Here is a 17,094-nt window from a genome sequence, read left to right as displayed (position 1 = left end):
CGTCTGCCCTGGGGACCAATCAGCATGCAGAGTGTAGCAAAAGAGATATTTATGGGCATCATCAACCACATGCTCTGGTTTTTAATGATAAATGAAAAGGAATTTCAGTCTTAACTCCAACTCTGCACTGTGAAAGAGTGCATTACCTCCATTGAACAACAGTGATGACTGATGAAATTACCAGCAGGAAAGATCAGCTGGGCTCCTTAATTCACTTTGGGCAACATAAACTATCTCAAAGCTTACTGGTATTAGCTAACCTAATCTGATTGAATTTGCAGGAATGGATTAGAACAAGCTCTGATAATTCTGTGCCAGAGAAACAGGAGGTACCAAGTATTTGGGTGTGACATTAATTTTCAGCAGCACAGCCAAGATCAGGAAATCATCCACAGTCCACGCATTCCACTTCACAGTCCAACAGTATTAACAGATATTTAAAGTCTGCAAAACTCTACACCTAATACTGCAAGAATGCTCTTCTGTACATTTCCTTGAAACCAAACAAATACGCTTTAATCATGCAGAAAAATCATATTTTCTCTCCAGATTTTTCTTTTTTTCTTTTTTTTTTTTTTTTTTTTAGCTACACTAAGTCAATTTTAACAATGAATTCTTCCTGGAAAGAAGGAAAATAGCAGGCAACATATTTTCAAGTTTCCAAAACAGCCACTGATAGTCTAACCTTTGAAGACAGATATTTTTCTGTTAGACTCTCCCTTACGTTAGAACTTGGAATATTCCAAGTCCAAAACTGTAAGTGGAATTTCATTCAGTCAGAAATTCATCCACCCTAGCATATGGGATGCTATTAGAAGAAATATCCACGGCATGTGTTTGTCAGAAGACAAAGTCATAACGGTTCCGTTTTGTCCTAAGATGTATGAATCTGCACTGTGCAAGAGATTTAAAAATCAATATTTACTATCACTACTAAAACACAAAACATTCAAGTAGTATATAACTGTAATGCAAGCCCTTGCATGGCAATCCAAATTTATTGAACTACTGATGCTAAGTCATACAAAATTGCACCACTTTAATTAAGGCTTTTAGTTTACATTTGGCCACCTCAAAGCAGTTGTAACATTAGGTTGGTCAATTTAAATACTGTGGCTCCCTGTTGGATATACACACAATCTTTACACCCAAACGTTAATGCATACAAAGCAACAAGGCATTGTTAAATAAATCAGCAAAAGTTAATTACTGCAACTTAGGCCCTGTGACCAATTACACATGATTAAAATTACTTCCCACATTCACATCCACAGTACTCTTCCACCATTTAACATCTCAACCAAAACGTTACACATGTAAAACAATCACTAACAGGCAAAAGTACTAAACCTGTATATTTGGTATTGCAAATACACTTATGCATGAGCAAGCAAGGGAATTCACAGTGAGAATCTACAGCTGCAGAAGCCCAAAAATGATTTACAAAAAATTGTTAAATCATTAAAAAATCGTTTTAAAATATACACTTCTTGTTGTAGACCCCCACTGTACACACAACTATAAACATTGTTCCCTATGTAAACAAGGAAAAGGAAACATACAATAAAAGGTTGAAAAGTCTGGACATTTCCTTCCCAACAGATATTAAAGGCCATGTCTTTAGTCAGACGTTATACTGAAAGGACTCTTAAAGACTAGATCACTGTCTCCACAGGTTTTTCCTAAAATTAAAAAACTATATAGCTGTTGTGTTAATCAAAGCGCTTTTGTACAATACGATGATGATGATGATCCTGTATTTCTTTAAAAAAGTTACAATAAGCTACAAATACCGATGAAGCAAAGTTATCTGGAGTAGTCTATATAGGAGCTCTTTGGACTTTCTTTTATTATGCTAAAATAGTGGTGCTTTTAGGATTTACATTATTGTACTCTCCAATAGAAAGTGGGGATTGTTGAAGTATACAGTACACAGTTTTCATACATGTACAACATTGGTGGATGAACAATGTCTCTTATCAGTAATACTGGATGTAGGCTCTGGTTTTACCAGTTGCATACACTTAGAATATTTATAAGTAAAAATCTCTCGTGACACTGGAAAGTGATTAGAATGTGCAAACTGATGTAGTAGCTTTCATCCATTTCTTAAAGGGTACCACCACAGGAAAGTCCATTTAAGATGTTGGTAGGTTTAATAAAGTTGGAATGCTGGCACTGTTGAATTGGGCAACAGTTCTTCAGACCTGTAACAACAAAACAAGAGGTTAGTATTAGTAACAGCTATTTGTCATTGCTCTTCAGTTAAAACAACTACAGCAGGAATTACTGAAGTTCTTGGCAAACAGAAAATAACCTTATCGCTTCTCCTCAACTAATATAATTTCTACTGTACACACACAAATAACAGATTATCTCAATTAGTAAAACTGAATTTGGATATATATGGTAATCCAAGCTGAACTGTGGAAATAGTATTTGATGGATGGGACTAGTTTTGCTTACAGCACGACAGTTCCAGTGGCTTGAAAAACACACATTTGGAGGATCAAAGCATCTGAATCAAAAGCCCTGTTAAGGAAACGCAGCAGCCATTTCTGCCATCCTCAGCTAATGCTTTTGGAACTCTGTTTTGCTTTCAACTGATTCAAATGTTCAATTAAGTAAGTTTTAATATTGATACCAAAAAGAGTTAAACATAGCACTATCTGCATATTAATGAAAGCCATCAATTTTTGACAGTGAAATGTCCTACCAGGATCCTCCAGTATGTCAAATAGGTCTATTGGATGACAAAATAATGTATCATGGCACTGAAGCACCCAAATCACCATATGCCCAGTAAAACTGAAGGGAATCAACATGAACAGGCAACTTGCATGATGTCAGGTCAATCAAGAGAGACCTCTATCCATACTAAGGCTCAGAGGTAGAAAGGGGGAAACAAACTTCCCAAGAACCAGTTGCAGAAAAAAAAAAATTCATGCCTGCTAACTTCTGAAAAGGCTTGCTAAAGAGCAGGCTGGAGCTTGCTTGAGCCTTCAGCAGCATTCTTAAAGCATGGATTTAGTCAAGTAGAACATTAGATGACTACCGATGAGTAAGAAATGGATCTAGTAACCAATAGCTCCAGGTCAAATATTTGGAGTGTGACAATGATCACTTCACTGTTCTCTTCCAAATGTACTAATTACAATGCAGCCTATAAAATACCCCTAATGCCCAAAGAAAGCAAGCTAAATTCCTAAGAAATCATGCAAATATATGCAGGAGTTCAAAGCAGGAACTAACATTTTAGCATGCAAACTGCAGTATTTTACAATGTGTATTCCTGGTAATTGAGCTCTTGCAGTATATTCTATCAGCCTTTAAAAAAGAAAATCCTGTTTCCAAAAGCTGAAGTTTTTAAGTATCAGAACGAACATCCTTAATTTGAGTTCTATCAACACCTTAAAGCTTGGAAAAAAAAAATCACACTAGTGTGAACAGTGTATCTTGCACATATTTGTAGTTTTGACTTTGGAACAGCAAAATAAAGACCATAAAAATTTCTATGGTAAGGTAAATCAAGAATTATCAAAGCTGTTCTGCATCAACAGCTACCACAGTTGTTGTTTTGTTTGTATTTAATAGTCACAATACACAGAAAATTTTAAAATATTTACCTGGCTCAGAGCTACAGTACAGCTATGTATTAAAGTAGCTGACATGATGACTTTTTGCGTGCTTTTCCAGGCACTGGAGTTTTTCTGTTAATTTGTCGCACAAGGTCATAAAAGATCTGGGAATATAAAAATCAGTTGGTTATTGGAATTAAGAAGCTTCTCTCCTTAACCTTAAGCTTTGAATCTTCAAACATAAGGTACTCACATACTCAAGAACCCCTGTAAATAGTTATCACAAATCCAGAAAGTTAAATTGTGTACTTAATACCTGTTTATTTTCTAAGATAATTGTCTCTTGAGGCTTTTCTGCTTTCAATGAAGCAAACTGGAAAGGCATCTATAATCTGCAGCTGTTTAATCTCTGGGTCAAATTTATCTGAACATATATGATACATGTCACAAGGATCAACTACTATACGCTATTACTTTGCAATTTAGCACCACGGTCAAGAAACAGGCCACAGCTTTCTAACTCAGATCACTCTAAAAATATTCTTTTTAAAAGACTTCTAGTAAGTTTTAAGTTTTTCGTGCTAACTCAAGTACACCGCATATTCTACAATAGTCTCTTGTATTCAAATGCAATCATGCATTTCCAGATACTTTGAAAATACTAAAGTCTAGAGAATGAATTCAGCAGCCTTTCTAGGACTACAGCATGACATAAGTGTAACGTTTCCTAGAAAAGTAAGTTATGTATGAGACTCTCACACTTTGAATCTCCTAAAATTCTAATTAGAACATGATTTTGTTGAAAGGCTAATTTGAGACAAGTCTACATACTACAATTAAACAGCATCTGTTTCGTTCGTAAGTGACACTGTTCCAATTATTTCTGCGTCTCCTAAATCAAGGAAGTCCTCACACTAAAGCCATTCTAGCAGTTTCCTAAGCACTGGCTGCAAAGCAGCAAATATTCCAACAAGGGCTTTTAGTATTTGATGAAAGTAAGTTCTAGTTTATTAAACATATGACTTTTATATAGTTAAGCTGATTAATATGTATTTGAGAAAAAAGGAATAGTTTCCAGAAATTCCCAACTAATTAAACACACATTACTCATTTTTAAAATCAGCTGTTCTTAAAACCCCTGTACTAATTTGATTACATGCAGGTCTTGCACAGAGACCCTTTCAGCTTGACTGATGCTGCCAACAATGTTTTCCAGAAGACACAATGAATTGCCAGATTTATAACAATACTCAAGCTGTTCCAGAAATGTAAACACTTACACAGCTTCTTTTCCTAAAAATTTTTGCATTCCTTTCTTCATGCTGGCAACCCCACTGGATAAGGAGGCATGTGCTATGGCCAAGTCCCAAAAATGCATGTGTTTGATCACCTAGCTCCTGCTAAATAAATAGGTAGCTAGATAGTAGAGAGGCTTTTGCCTCACTTTTCCTTTACAGAGCACCTATTTAGGTCTCTTCTCTGATCAGCTGCTAATTTGGACAAAACCCTTAAGAGTTTTTGTCCTTACCATCTCAAATAATTAACACTAAATAACTTAAATCAATTAGTTTTAAGGACTTAAATCTTTCAAAGGTTTTTTAAAAAAGCGGTCTAGCAGTGCATTCTCAGTGGATAGAGATTATATCAACCAGGGAATGTAACATGAAACAAGTATTTATCTCAAACTCATATGAATATATTAATTTTAGTACAATTAGTTTGCAAATTATAATTTTAAAAAGTCCTAAGCCAAAGCTAACTACATCCCTTAATAGAAACATCTCACAAATTCTCACAATAGTTTTGTCCATTATCGTGAATGTTAGTCATAATTTTGTTAGTTTTTCTTGACAAATGGTAATGTTTGGCTACCAGAACACAGTGTCCCATCCTTCTCTCCCTGCCACCCCCTCCCCCATAGGTGGTATGCCTTACCTCATTAACATTTATCTTTGATTTTGCAGAAGACTCTAAGAACGCACAGTTATTCCATTGCCTTGCTAGGTTCTGACCTTGTTCCTTTCCCACAACTCTTTCATCTTCCAAGTCACACTTATTGCCAACCAGAATCATAGGCACCTAAAAGCGATTTAATACCAGCAAAGAATTAATTACAATTTTGGGAAGGCACAATGTGAATGCACACTTAAACCCCTATCTGAATCCTTAGCGGATCCTGACCTCCAGAAGAATCAACCTCTGGTATAACAGAGACTTAAGTTTACAGTTGTGTGAGACTTTAATCTTCAAACCAAAGTGCCTGCGTTTTTTTGCCTGCTGTTTGGCAGAGTGCTGGGGGGAATGGTTTGAGGAGTCAGTATGCTGCCAATTTAGAAAATTTTACATCTTCTAGAAGACCTAATGAGATTTCATTTTCAGATGTTTAAGGAATCAAGAAGTCCACTGAAGAATCTGCTACAAAAGCCTTACATATTCAGAAATCCTGGAAAAAGTGGCCTGTACTGGGCAGCATGATGAAGGACACTAAAGCTCCTTTCCACCATTCCTCTGCTTCCAGCATATCTGCAGTCATTTCAAGAGCAGTTTGTTCACCCAGTTCTTATTAGTAAGCTGATGCACACAGAGGAAAGAAACATGCTAGCTTATCAAAATTACTAACTACAGAAAACACTGAATTGACCTTTGTGGCAAGAAAAGGCAATCATATGAAGTTTATTTTTTTTTTCCTTTCTTTCTTTTCTTCCTTTTACTAATTTAAGGACATAGCTAAGTTTCTCCCAAATTCAAGTGTTGGAAAAGGTTTATAATGTTTTGATCATTTAATTTCCCCCTACTGAGAAAGCAGGTCATGCCTAAGCTTTGGCATAGAAAAAGCTTTATATAAATTTTGTTGAGAACTAAAGTTACGACTTGAAGCTCACTATCTTTCTCCTGATACTATGGAATGGCTTTCAAGACTGAGGGAAGTGTTCTAAAGAGAAATACAATTCCAAGGAAATACTTCCAAAGTAAGCTTATGCAAATCAGCATAAATATACCATGTAAACTAAGGTTTCAAATATAGTCACATTTACCTCGATTTTAGGCTACAAAATAAACTTGATGCTAAACAAGGCTATAATTTGGGAGGTTCTGGATGGGTAAGGCACATGCAACTTAAATGCTACCCTTTTGAGACATGTTTGTGATAACGAGTAATAAAATCACTTCTAGAAGAAATCTACAGAACATAAGACCTGCAAATGCTTACGCTTAAGAGAGTGCAAGGTGGTTTGTATTACAAGAGTCACAGTGAACTGCCTTGAAATTGAAACATTTAATACATTCTGTGTCTGCTGACAACAGAAGCATACACGGGTACATGCAGTAAAGAATGGATCAAAGTTTCCATAAGCACTGTTTAAATGAGATGAGCATACGTAAGAAAAACTGTTCATTGCTAACATTTTTTTTTTTTCCCAAGGAAGGTTTTCTGTCAGATGGCTACCACCTACAAGGTGTTTCTGTTAAAAAAAAAAACCACACTGTTGCTGCTGTTTCACACTTGAAAGACCTTTCTTCCCTTCATTAAGGGACTAAGTAGTCACTTGCTACAACCTAAGGTGTTTTTTTAGTCAATTATAAACTGGAATGTTTTAGCCTCTCTTTCTAGCTTTAATAATGCTAAAAGGGACATATTGAAATTGTGTAGAAACAGTATGATCAAACTTACTTGCAAGCACACACACAATATACAAAAGCTACATAACACACAAGTTTAAAGCTTAGAGAACTGTCTTCCGTAGGAATTTAGAATTTTGTGCTTTTAAAATACCATAAACAGTAAGCATATTGAAGAGAAAAAATGAACTGTAGGTTTTTTTAAACCTTCATTGATAGTAATTGAGGTAGAGTTACTTTAGAAATATCTTCTGCAGTACTAGTGAATAAGGTTATATACAGTTTCAAATAGGGTATTTTAAAGGAAGAGATCAAAAAAGATAATTATCCTTCTATACCATGTGACAATTTACAATTTCTCCAGTTTGTCTTAAGAGTTCCATTTCTGTACTATGCATCTACTCGTTGATTTGTCTCATAATTTAAAGCTTGGATGCTATCTGATCACAGTGTATGGATTACAACATCTATAATGAAAACTGTAAATATAAGCATTAAGCATTTTTAGAGATGCTTACATCATCAGTGTCTTTGACTCGAAGAATCTGTTCTCTTAGATCCTGTAAATCATTAAACGTGGACTGTGCTGTGATGGAATATACTAATGCAAAACCTTGTCCATTTTTCATGTATAGGTCTCTCATTGCTGTAAACTGTTCCTGTAATTAAAGAAGAGATATAGATGTTGGATTCAGTTTGCACTTTTCTTACACAAACTGCCATACACTCCAGGTCACAAGTGGATCACAACTACAATGCATTTGTGCTCTCCCCGTCTGTTTAAACTGACCAGTATTTTACTGTTTGACTATATGCATTACAGTAAACTGAGCCGCTTTTAAATAAATCTGGTTTGGAATATTATCTGGGGTGGCTGAACAATATCTAGATATTTCCAAGGGGTATACCTTGGGGAAAAAAAGAAATATAAATCACAGAAACTAAAGTAATTTCAAAAGAGACGCAGTACAGTAGAAGGTACAGTGTAATCTGCAGATTACTTAAGTTACACTCCTCTCGAATCCTTCCTTACATACGAACTTTTTCCCATCTCCTGACCATTCTTTAAAACGCATCGCGAAGTAAATGCATCCCTTTTCAGCCTCCATTTTGTAATCTAGGCACTTTACTATGTTAAACTCTACTTTCATTTTCCAGGAGACTGACTAGAGGATGGAGACACTCAAAAGACTTGTCATATTTCCTAGACTTCAGTGACAGCTGTGATATTGCATATGAAGACTCACTGGCGCACTGCACAGCAGCATTAGGACTTCTCTGCTCCCTGTTTGAAAACTCCCACCAGTGTGACTGTGGAACAGCATTTGCCTTTCTTGCATTGGTGACTTTGCCATCTTGTGACTGATCAATCACTCACCAAGTCCCTTGCTGTATGTTGGATGAAAAGTGCAATATATTTTGAGAGAACAGCCACTCCATCTTTGTGTGGTTTTATACGGCCTCACTCTAATATTGGACCAGATTACTATTATAGCTCAGAGAACACATGCTACGCTCCAAGGGTCTTGAGCTTGCACTTACTGGAATCAATGACGGAAATTACTGGTTTCAGTAGATTTCAGAACAAGTCACAAAAAAAATCTGACCAGTATGCAAAGGGTCAGCACAATCCCTGCACTTTGAGTTCACGTAAGCTGACTAAAGCGATACTATTTTTATCCCAATGTCAGAGTACATCTCATACACAAAAGAAAAAGGAGAAGAAAGCACGTATTCTCTACAGCAACAGAAATCAAACCCAAGTAACTATTGGGCCTAAATTTTCCTCTGGGCAATATAAACTTAAAACAGCAGCACAACTTCTTTTAAAATTCTCAATCTCATGTTTCCCCTATTACAGAACATGAGCTCACAGGAAACTTGCAATTCATTTTCTGCTGCAATACTCAAGTTTTGCTTAAATACTAGTACATTAAGGAACATCCTTTAATCCGACGCACTGACTACAGTTACTCTTTAGAGAATTAGGAAGGAAATGTGTCATTTGCATCCCTACAGCTTTTGATAGTTTTAACACTGTACATCAGTATTTAGGAAAGATGGGTTTACATACCGTTCCTGCAGTATCTAAGATTTCAAGCATACACTGTTGTGCATCTACTTCAACTTGCTGTCAAGAGAGAAAGATGTGGTTAGAATTTTTCCTCTTGCAACTCCCCCCTCTGAAGACACCAGGAATTGTGTGATTTTATAAACAAATTCATAATGCATAAAGCAACATAATGGCTTAAGAAGTTTATACGGATATACACTTTGAAAACAGCAGGAAGAAGCCTTTCGAAGAGCCCTAGTGACATTTTCAAAAGCAGCACTAGCAGCCAAGTACCACTTTGCAAAGTGATTAGGGATTTTTGATTATTAAAAAGGAGGCTGCTAAATTTGTAATGATGGTTATCAGCAACTGGCACAACTAATTTCTACCTGTTTCAGGGATCATTCACAGATTGAAAGAAAAGTACACGTGAAAGCTAGAAAGTTGATTGGCACCCTAATGCTCATTTAATACTAATTTAAATCAACAAGAGAATACGTAGTACACAGCAAACCGTAAACCAAGCAAACTATGAACAGTAGTGTCCCCAAAACAAGCTTTTCATGACAGTAATTAGGAAACTGATCTAACTTAGAAAAATTTGCAAAAAAAATAGGTTTAAGAAGCCGAATCAGTTTCTGTATCTATTTCAGAGTTGCTCTATCTAGTTTCTACCTCAAAAAAAAACTCACCAACAAAAAAAAAAACAGCCTTGAGGGCACTAAAGGACATGGATGTGTCCTCAAGCTGTTTCAAGCAGGCAACAAGCATTTTTTTTTCTCTCCTTTCAAGCTATTGGTACACTTCCCTGTTTCCATTTGCACGTAAAATTCCTAGTTGGCAGATCAACACTCAGAACTTCATGTCCCCTATTCCCAATATATGGATTATCACTAGTTTAACTTTAAGCTTTTCTTTTGTTACTTGATTTGAGCTTTAGGGGCAGGCAAGAGGAGTATTTCCTCTCCTCTCACATCTCCTCCATGTCCCCTAGGGATGGAGATTCTTTCAGTAGCCACTATTGTAGCAAGTATTGCTGACAAAGTTATTCAGCTAATTAAGCAGCATCTATTCTCTTTATGAAGAAATATTTGGGGATTAAACCAAGGTGTTAAGTTTCAAGACTTCATGCTCAAATTATTTAGTTCCAGACAAGCTTAAAATATTTCAAGCCACATCCTCTCAACTTCAATTATTATACAATTAGATTTAAGATTAATAGTACAGAACTGCAACTGCCAAACCAATACATTTTAAAGTCACCCAAGTCAAGCAGCAAGTTAGAACTGTAACTAGCAGTGAGGGGAAAAAAATCACTGCATAAAGTGTACAGACTTCAGCAAAACTTCAACAATTCGTCTAATTCGAAAAGAATACACAGATATATTCCTAGTCATTTCAGGACCAAACCCTGAATGAAACATTGCAAGATCTTTGCTTAAAAAATGAATTAGCAAAAGGCAAAATTTCTTGAGATGGCTTTACTTTTTCAGGCTCCATGGAAACAGTTTTTGGAAAAATTCGCCCAGCAAACATCATGAATCTAGTACGACCTGAAGAATGTAAATACATAACAAAGGAAATGTTTCCCTTTAGTACAGCTTATGAATATTTTTGGAGTCGTTTATTGGGCCTGACCCAGCAAAGGCCTGCACCAAACATCAGGATAGGATCCAAAATTCCTGTTCCTCTAATAAAAAAAGAAATAAGTGGCTATATAGAATTTTTTTGTGGCTGTTGTCTCTTTTATTAAAGTTCTAGCTTTGGCTGGAAGCCCACACGCTTAAGACAGACTAGGATTCTTCCATTATACAAGGTCAAAGAAAACAAGTATGAAATTATAGTTTTGCTCTCACTAATTCCTCTTCTGTTCAGAAGAGATTTTGGTAACTATAGGCTGCAACAGTTAATGCAGCCTCTTTATTCCAATATAAATGTAGCCCAGTGCTGAAAGAGGGGGTTTCTGCCCACTCCCTAGGGTCTGTCCATCTTTCCTCCCTTGTGTAGACACCGGCATTTTTGTGGCCACATGGTGAGCTACACATAGAATCAACGAATTTGAAAAGTAATTCAGCTAAAAAAAGAAAGAAGGATTAAGAAACTGACAGAGCCAAAAACTCATCTGCTTCACTAAATGGTTAACTCTTCTGGTAGCAGTCCAGAGGTAAACTGTCTTAGCCTGGAATATTAATCATGGTCTCAGCTGAAACTGAAAAGTGAGCAATACGGAGATTCAAGATGATGCAAGCAGAGTCAGACCTTTCAGCCTGTCACGCTGAAGATGGGAAGAGAGAAACTAACAGGCCACTGTGTTTGTTCATTTATGATAGGTTTGTGTTAACTTGTTAATAAAACAACAACCCATCTAATGGAAGCATATCAAGCTATCAGTTAAATTGTTAGGAATACAATATGATGCCTCCAGTGTTCTAAAGGTGAGCGTGAAGTTGTTTTTAGCAGACATTCCTAGTAGCAAAGCAGCTTACCCTCCAATATGCAAGTCCAAATCTATCTGAGATACTAACACATACACAAACTATTAATAGATATTATAAAATGTGGTAGCATTTTTAAAAAACAAAACAAAAAACAAACAAAACAACAGTGTTCCCAATTCTCACAACGAAATTAACCATTTTTTACTGACTAGCTAGTAAGGTATTATGCTTAATTAAAAAGCTAGTCTTGAATTATTCCTTTTAGACAGAGTTTAAGAGCACCTTTTATATTTCAAACTTGTTAAGTTACCGGTATTATGTGGCATGACCAGGCATACCCTTTTCAAGCAATGACTCAAATATTTGACAGTATGTAGTGCAGTCTTAAGTTTCGGTAACACTAGAGAGGTGTTTTGCATATACCTTTCTGTAGGAGTCTTCTATCGTAGGATCGTATTTTTCAACAAATATTCCTTGAACAAACTGTACAGTCTGCAACACAAAAGTTCTTGTAAGATTCTTCTTGTATAGTGACATTTTGTAAACACTGTAGACAAATTACTGTTCTAGGTGTATACTCAGTTATCCATTACATTTCTGAAGGCAAAGTAAGTGACTGACATAACTATAAATTATAAGAAACAACAGGAAGTTAGATAGATGTGTACGCCTATTTGACTAAGTATTGTTAGATGAAGCAATGCTACATCCTCCTTTATCTACTCTCGCTTGGAGCGTAAGAATTAAAACATGCATTCATTTAAGGTTTGTCTAACTGTTAGAATCATTATTAGTTTCTAGTTGAATAGGATACTGTACAGCTGCATGGCTTTTACATTTGTATTTAGAACTACTGCAGCTTCTGCTACTTATCTGCCAGGACAGGAATTAGTCAAAAAACAACTGCCAGCATTTACTAGTCTTAACTAGACTCAGTAGGGATATTCCTGTGTACCTAGCACGTAGGACGTTTTTAGCACAAGTCAAGTGGAACTTTAAGACTCAATGGCCAAGTCTGAGAAGACAGGTTCAAATCCAGAAACGCTGCAGTAAGATAAAGAATTCAGAGGTGAAGGAAAAAGTTCTTTCACAATCTAAGATGATTTGTCATTCAAGTTTCCCTTTATGAACCGCTTTGTAAGAGAATAGTTCTTACCTGACAGAGCGGACTTCTAGACCTTACTTTATGATAAGGTACGCAATTAAACTGAAAAACGTAAAGTTCTTAGGTGGGCTGAGAACATCCTATTCTGTGAGCTTTCTCAGTACTAGTCTAGGTCAGACTAAACTTTTCCGTCACCATTTAACTAAAATGCATGAGCTCTTTGGTATACAAGCACCTACCTGCTGTGGCTACTTGCAGGCAGAGATATAGAAAACATGCTAAACTTTCTACAAACATGCAAACATATATTTGCATTAAAAAAAAAAAAATAGTGCTTTAGAGACTGCTATCAAGCACTGAGCAAACAGCACCCTGAAGACCTTTCTAGAGCCAGGAGTTACCAAGGCCAGACACAGGCAAACCAGTTCATTGTGCGAGTTTCATGAAGCAGCTTGATCTCCCACAGACCTATAGCTGGGTTAGCCAGTGAAGCCATAGACTTTCATAATGCTGTGGCTATGCGCTTCTCTGTGTTGGACAGACAGAGATCTGACCAAGCACCATCCATCAGGCCCATACAAAAATATCAGCATCTGAGAGCGCATCAACAGATGTGGATACACCAGTAAAGGATGTACCTATTCCAGCCAGGAAGTCTCAGTAGTCAGTAATTATATTTATGTTTATTTGTGCACAGTTACATAAATGAAAGATGGGTTAGTAGAGAGTGTATTAGAGAGAAAAAAAAGACATGAGAAGCCTAAGAAAACATACTTGAACTGCCTCAGAGTACTTACCAGAGCAGACTTTCCAACACCTCCAGAACCAAGAACCACTAGCTTGTATTCACGCATGATGCAAGAGATAAATCACCCTCAATACCTAAAACACACAATAAATTATTCACCATTTTGATCAACAGGACAACTGTTTTAGTATTACTACAGCCACTGTTAAGATTGCATATATAACAAGACATGAAGAGTTAAACATTGGTATCAACTGATAAATGCAGGAGATATACCATTATAATCAGGCATAACCTAAGCAGGATGTCACTTTAACTATTACACAATATGGAAACTATGGATATTTATTCAAGACACAGTGACTGCTGAACGATGCCACTTTTTCATCTAGCACACATAAAGTACCTTTAAGGTTTTCTTGTTACCAGGATTTTAACAATTAAAGAACCATTTTCATGTGTTATCTAACCTAACTTCATAGTCAAGGTAGTATAGACTTGGAAAGTTTTTTAAATGGAGATTTTTATATCCCATGAAACAGTAATTTAGAAAAAAGGCAAGAACAGATTAAGACTCTGTAATAAAGACCTCAGTATCACAATCTTGCCAAAATATCATAGGTGTTTCAAAGAAAGCACGCATGTATCTGGAAGGAACTGCTCACACCCATGTGTATGTATCACTTCCTTAGAGACCTCTGGATGGATTCATGTCCTTTAACTTACAGCAAGGAAGAATCAGGCATAGAAATTAATTTACTCCAAATGATAGGCCAATTACTGGGATTACAGCGTACCATCCAGTCAGGTGTTCATCTCATAACATCTTCCAGAAACTGACAAAATCTCTTCTAGTCATGCAAACAAGTCCATAGCATCTCTCAGCTATAGACACAGTAGGCATTAAAGTATTTCACAGATTTCTCAAGACCTTTCACTCACTCACAACAAGTTGCTTGCACTATGTATTTTGCAACAAGAGCTTGCAGTTTTACAACCCCTATGTTCACAGTATTGAATAGGTTTATCAGGTAAACAGCTGCTACCATTTGTTACCTACGGTACCGATACAGTAATTCTAAGAACATGTCTCAAATGTCACAAACTACTACATCCTCTCCTGATCCACCCCTCAAATTTATTTCATATCACACAAAAGTTTTTGTAATTTCATATATACACACACATAAATGATTTTGCTTATACAAGCTGACATGCATGAAATATCTCCACTCTACCCTGATGAGCTGAAAGCATCAGCATGTTGACAAAAAAACCCAGAAACTTCTTTAGGCAACAGCATCTCTTTATTTGTATTGTCATTTACTTGAAATAACATCAAAAGTTTGTATCTACTGTCTCAAAGTTTGATCTAAATGCAGAAAGTACAAGCATGGCACTACAATGTCATTCACTAAACAGCGTTTGATAGAAGGACTTAGTTGGTTTTTTTTTTTAATATAGTGGCCATTTTCAAACTATCAACTCTTAATGCAGCTACAATAAAATGCTGCAAACCATCAGATACAGTATTTCCTCTACCTCACTACTGTTACCCCGTAAAGAAATATTGAATAAATACTACTATAGTAAAGCTAACAGTTACTACTGATAAGAAACAATTATCCAAGAGGATATAGCATGCATTTTCTCATTCTGAAACACTTAAATGCTAAATAAAGAATCAGAGACTTGTGTAAGAAAATTAAACCTACCTCTTCCCAGCAAACAAACATTTCTCAAAAAGAACAGCAGGATCCCAGAAGTCAGTTTTAAAAAAAAACCCTGCTTAAGTCTGAAAGTTGTGTAGTGTTTTGCTAGATATCTAACTGCAGTTATAATGACTGTAGTTTCATGAATAACTAGGGGCAACTAAAATATTCTTTTGAGACCATTCCTCTCCAAGCTAGATCTGTTCCCCTGTTCCATGCTAGCTAGTGTGGCTGCCTATAGCAGTCTGTCAGATCTGCTTGCTCATCTTTGTCGAAAACTGACCAAGCAAAACCAAAACAAGGCCACAGATTTTTAGGACGTGTCTTTAGGTGACGCTTCTCAAGAAAACACACCTCTTACAGTCCTGTGACTGACCGAGCTAACAGGACTATTACTGCTGCCCTGGGAGGAAGGGCTCCCTTCCTTTCCTGCACTGGCTCCAGTACTTGTCAGATTGAGTTACATTTTCTCCCCTCTCTGTTCCCTCAGAAAGATGAAACCCTTCCCAACTGACAAATAATTTGAGGGTTAGGAAAGAGGGGAAGTGCAGGGAATCCAACACAGGCACTTGTACAAGGTAAGCAGCTGAAGCAAGGTAAGAAAGACCCGTCTCATCAGCAGTAATCTCACAGCATCTCTGGGAGTCACACCATCTGTCAAGTGTTTAGCACAAAACGCTACGATGATTTACATAGAAATTAGAGCACCTCCATGTTAGTGTCCATCGTTGCCATCACTGATTAACTGCACATTGTCAAAAGGCTGAGAAATGAAGAGGCCAGGTTCTATTTAATTGTCTTCTTGCAAACACATAATGAGCAATCTTTCACTTATCTAAACCATTTCTTGCACTTTAAGCAAGCATGCAAGAGGAAAGCCATGAGCAAATAACATTGATCTGATGCCTAGCAAAGCAGGTCTCTCCACAGGCTTTTGTTGCCAATAAATGTAGAGACTATTCAGTGATTTTCACATCTAATAGAACATCTTTTCACTCCTGGCTTTAGAAACTACATTTCCCTCCCTGCACAGATTTTTTTTTTTTAAAAAAAAACAAACACCATGGACCACCAGAATCATTCACATCACGAGTTTAATCTATTTGGCACCACCGTAAGTGTTCAATTAGATCCACAAACCTGTACGTTGTCCAGTTTTTCTACAAACAATAGGAAAAAGGATTGTCTCTAACTGTACTGAAATGCAACTTTCAAACTCATGACAAGTTAAGCCTGTAACTACATCATCTGTCATTTCTTTAAAACAAACGTTCAGTTATGCCTTTATTTTCGGAAAGGTGTCACTAGAATGACATAAACATAGTGGGCGTAGGGGAAATCCCAGTAAAGTAATCTGAGTGAACTGCAGCAATTTCACTGTCTTGAAAAGAACAGTTTAAGCTGAATTTTTCAGTCTTCAGTTTGAAGTTAACAACTAAATATGGAGATGTCAATAATGAAGGCTGACAGTAATTTAGAAGTAACAGAACTTAAGCAGAAGCTACGAAGTGTCTGCTGTTTTACCTACTGTTTTGAGTCACTTGTGACTTTTTCTTACCAAATGATCTACAATTCCTTAGAGAAAATTCCAAATCCTGAAATAAAGAGTCAACAACTTGATTTCAGTGAGAAACTGGCAATTCCATTTTGGCTCTCAAACAGGGATTCAGGAATTTAACACAAGTCAAAGCTTCTTTCAGCATCCAAATTTTGAAGTTCAGCCCTAAATATCCAGTCGCTGTAACACATTCTGGAGCCGATTTCACTACTTTAAGTGGTGGTACATAATTAAAGCATATATATACACACACTATTACGGCTTGGTTAGCCAGTCGTCTG

At 36.5% G+C, this 17,094-nt stretch overlaps 1 protein-coding gene across 4 annotated transcripts in view; it reads right to left on the bottom strand.

Moving 5' to 3' along the window:
* Positions 1 to 979: 979 nt before the first annotated feature.
* The window catches only part of RAP1B (RAP1B, member of RAS oncogene family), a 33,340-nt gene continuing 17,225 nt past the window's right edge, over positions 980 to 17,094 (bottom strand). For all 4 annotated transcript variants that reach the window (XM_086610846.1, XM_086610843.1, XM_086610844.1 and 1 more), the window contains exons 2-8: positions 13,593 to 13,677; positions 12,114 to 12,182; positions 9,274 to 9,330; positions 7,718 to 7,858; positions 5,514 to 5,657; positions 3,627 to 3,742; positions 980 to 2,207 (exon numbers count right to left, since the gene is read on the bottom strand). In XM_086610846.1, coding sequence (XP_086466972.1) covers positions 3,656 to 3,742; positions 5,514 to 5,657; positions 7,718 to 7,858; positions 9,274 to 9,330; positions 12,114 to 12,182; positions 13,593 to 13,649 — 555 coding nt within the window. In that variant the 5' untranslated portion in view covers positions 13,650 to 13,677 and the 3' untranslated portion in view covers positions 980 to 2,207; positions 3,627 to 3,655. The remainder of the gene's footprint in view (positions 2,208 to 3,626; positions 3,743 to 5,513; positions 5,658 to 7,717; positions 7,859 to 9,273; positions 9,331 to 12,113; positions 12,183 to 13,592; positions 13,678 to 17,094) is intronic.

The sequence above is a fragment of the Tauraco erythrolophus genome, chromosome 4, assembly GCF_009769465.1.
Source record: "Tauraco erythrolophus isolate bTauEry1 chromosome 4, bTauEry1.pri, whole genome shotgun sequence".
In the NCBI taxonomy this organism is placed as follows: Eukaryota; Metazoa; Chordata; class Aves; order Musophagiformes; family Musophagidae; genus Tauraco; species Tauraco erythrolophus.
Note: the sequence above shows the minus strand (reverse complement) of the source record. Positions and strands in the feature narration are given on the sequence as shown.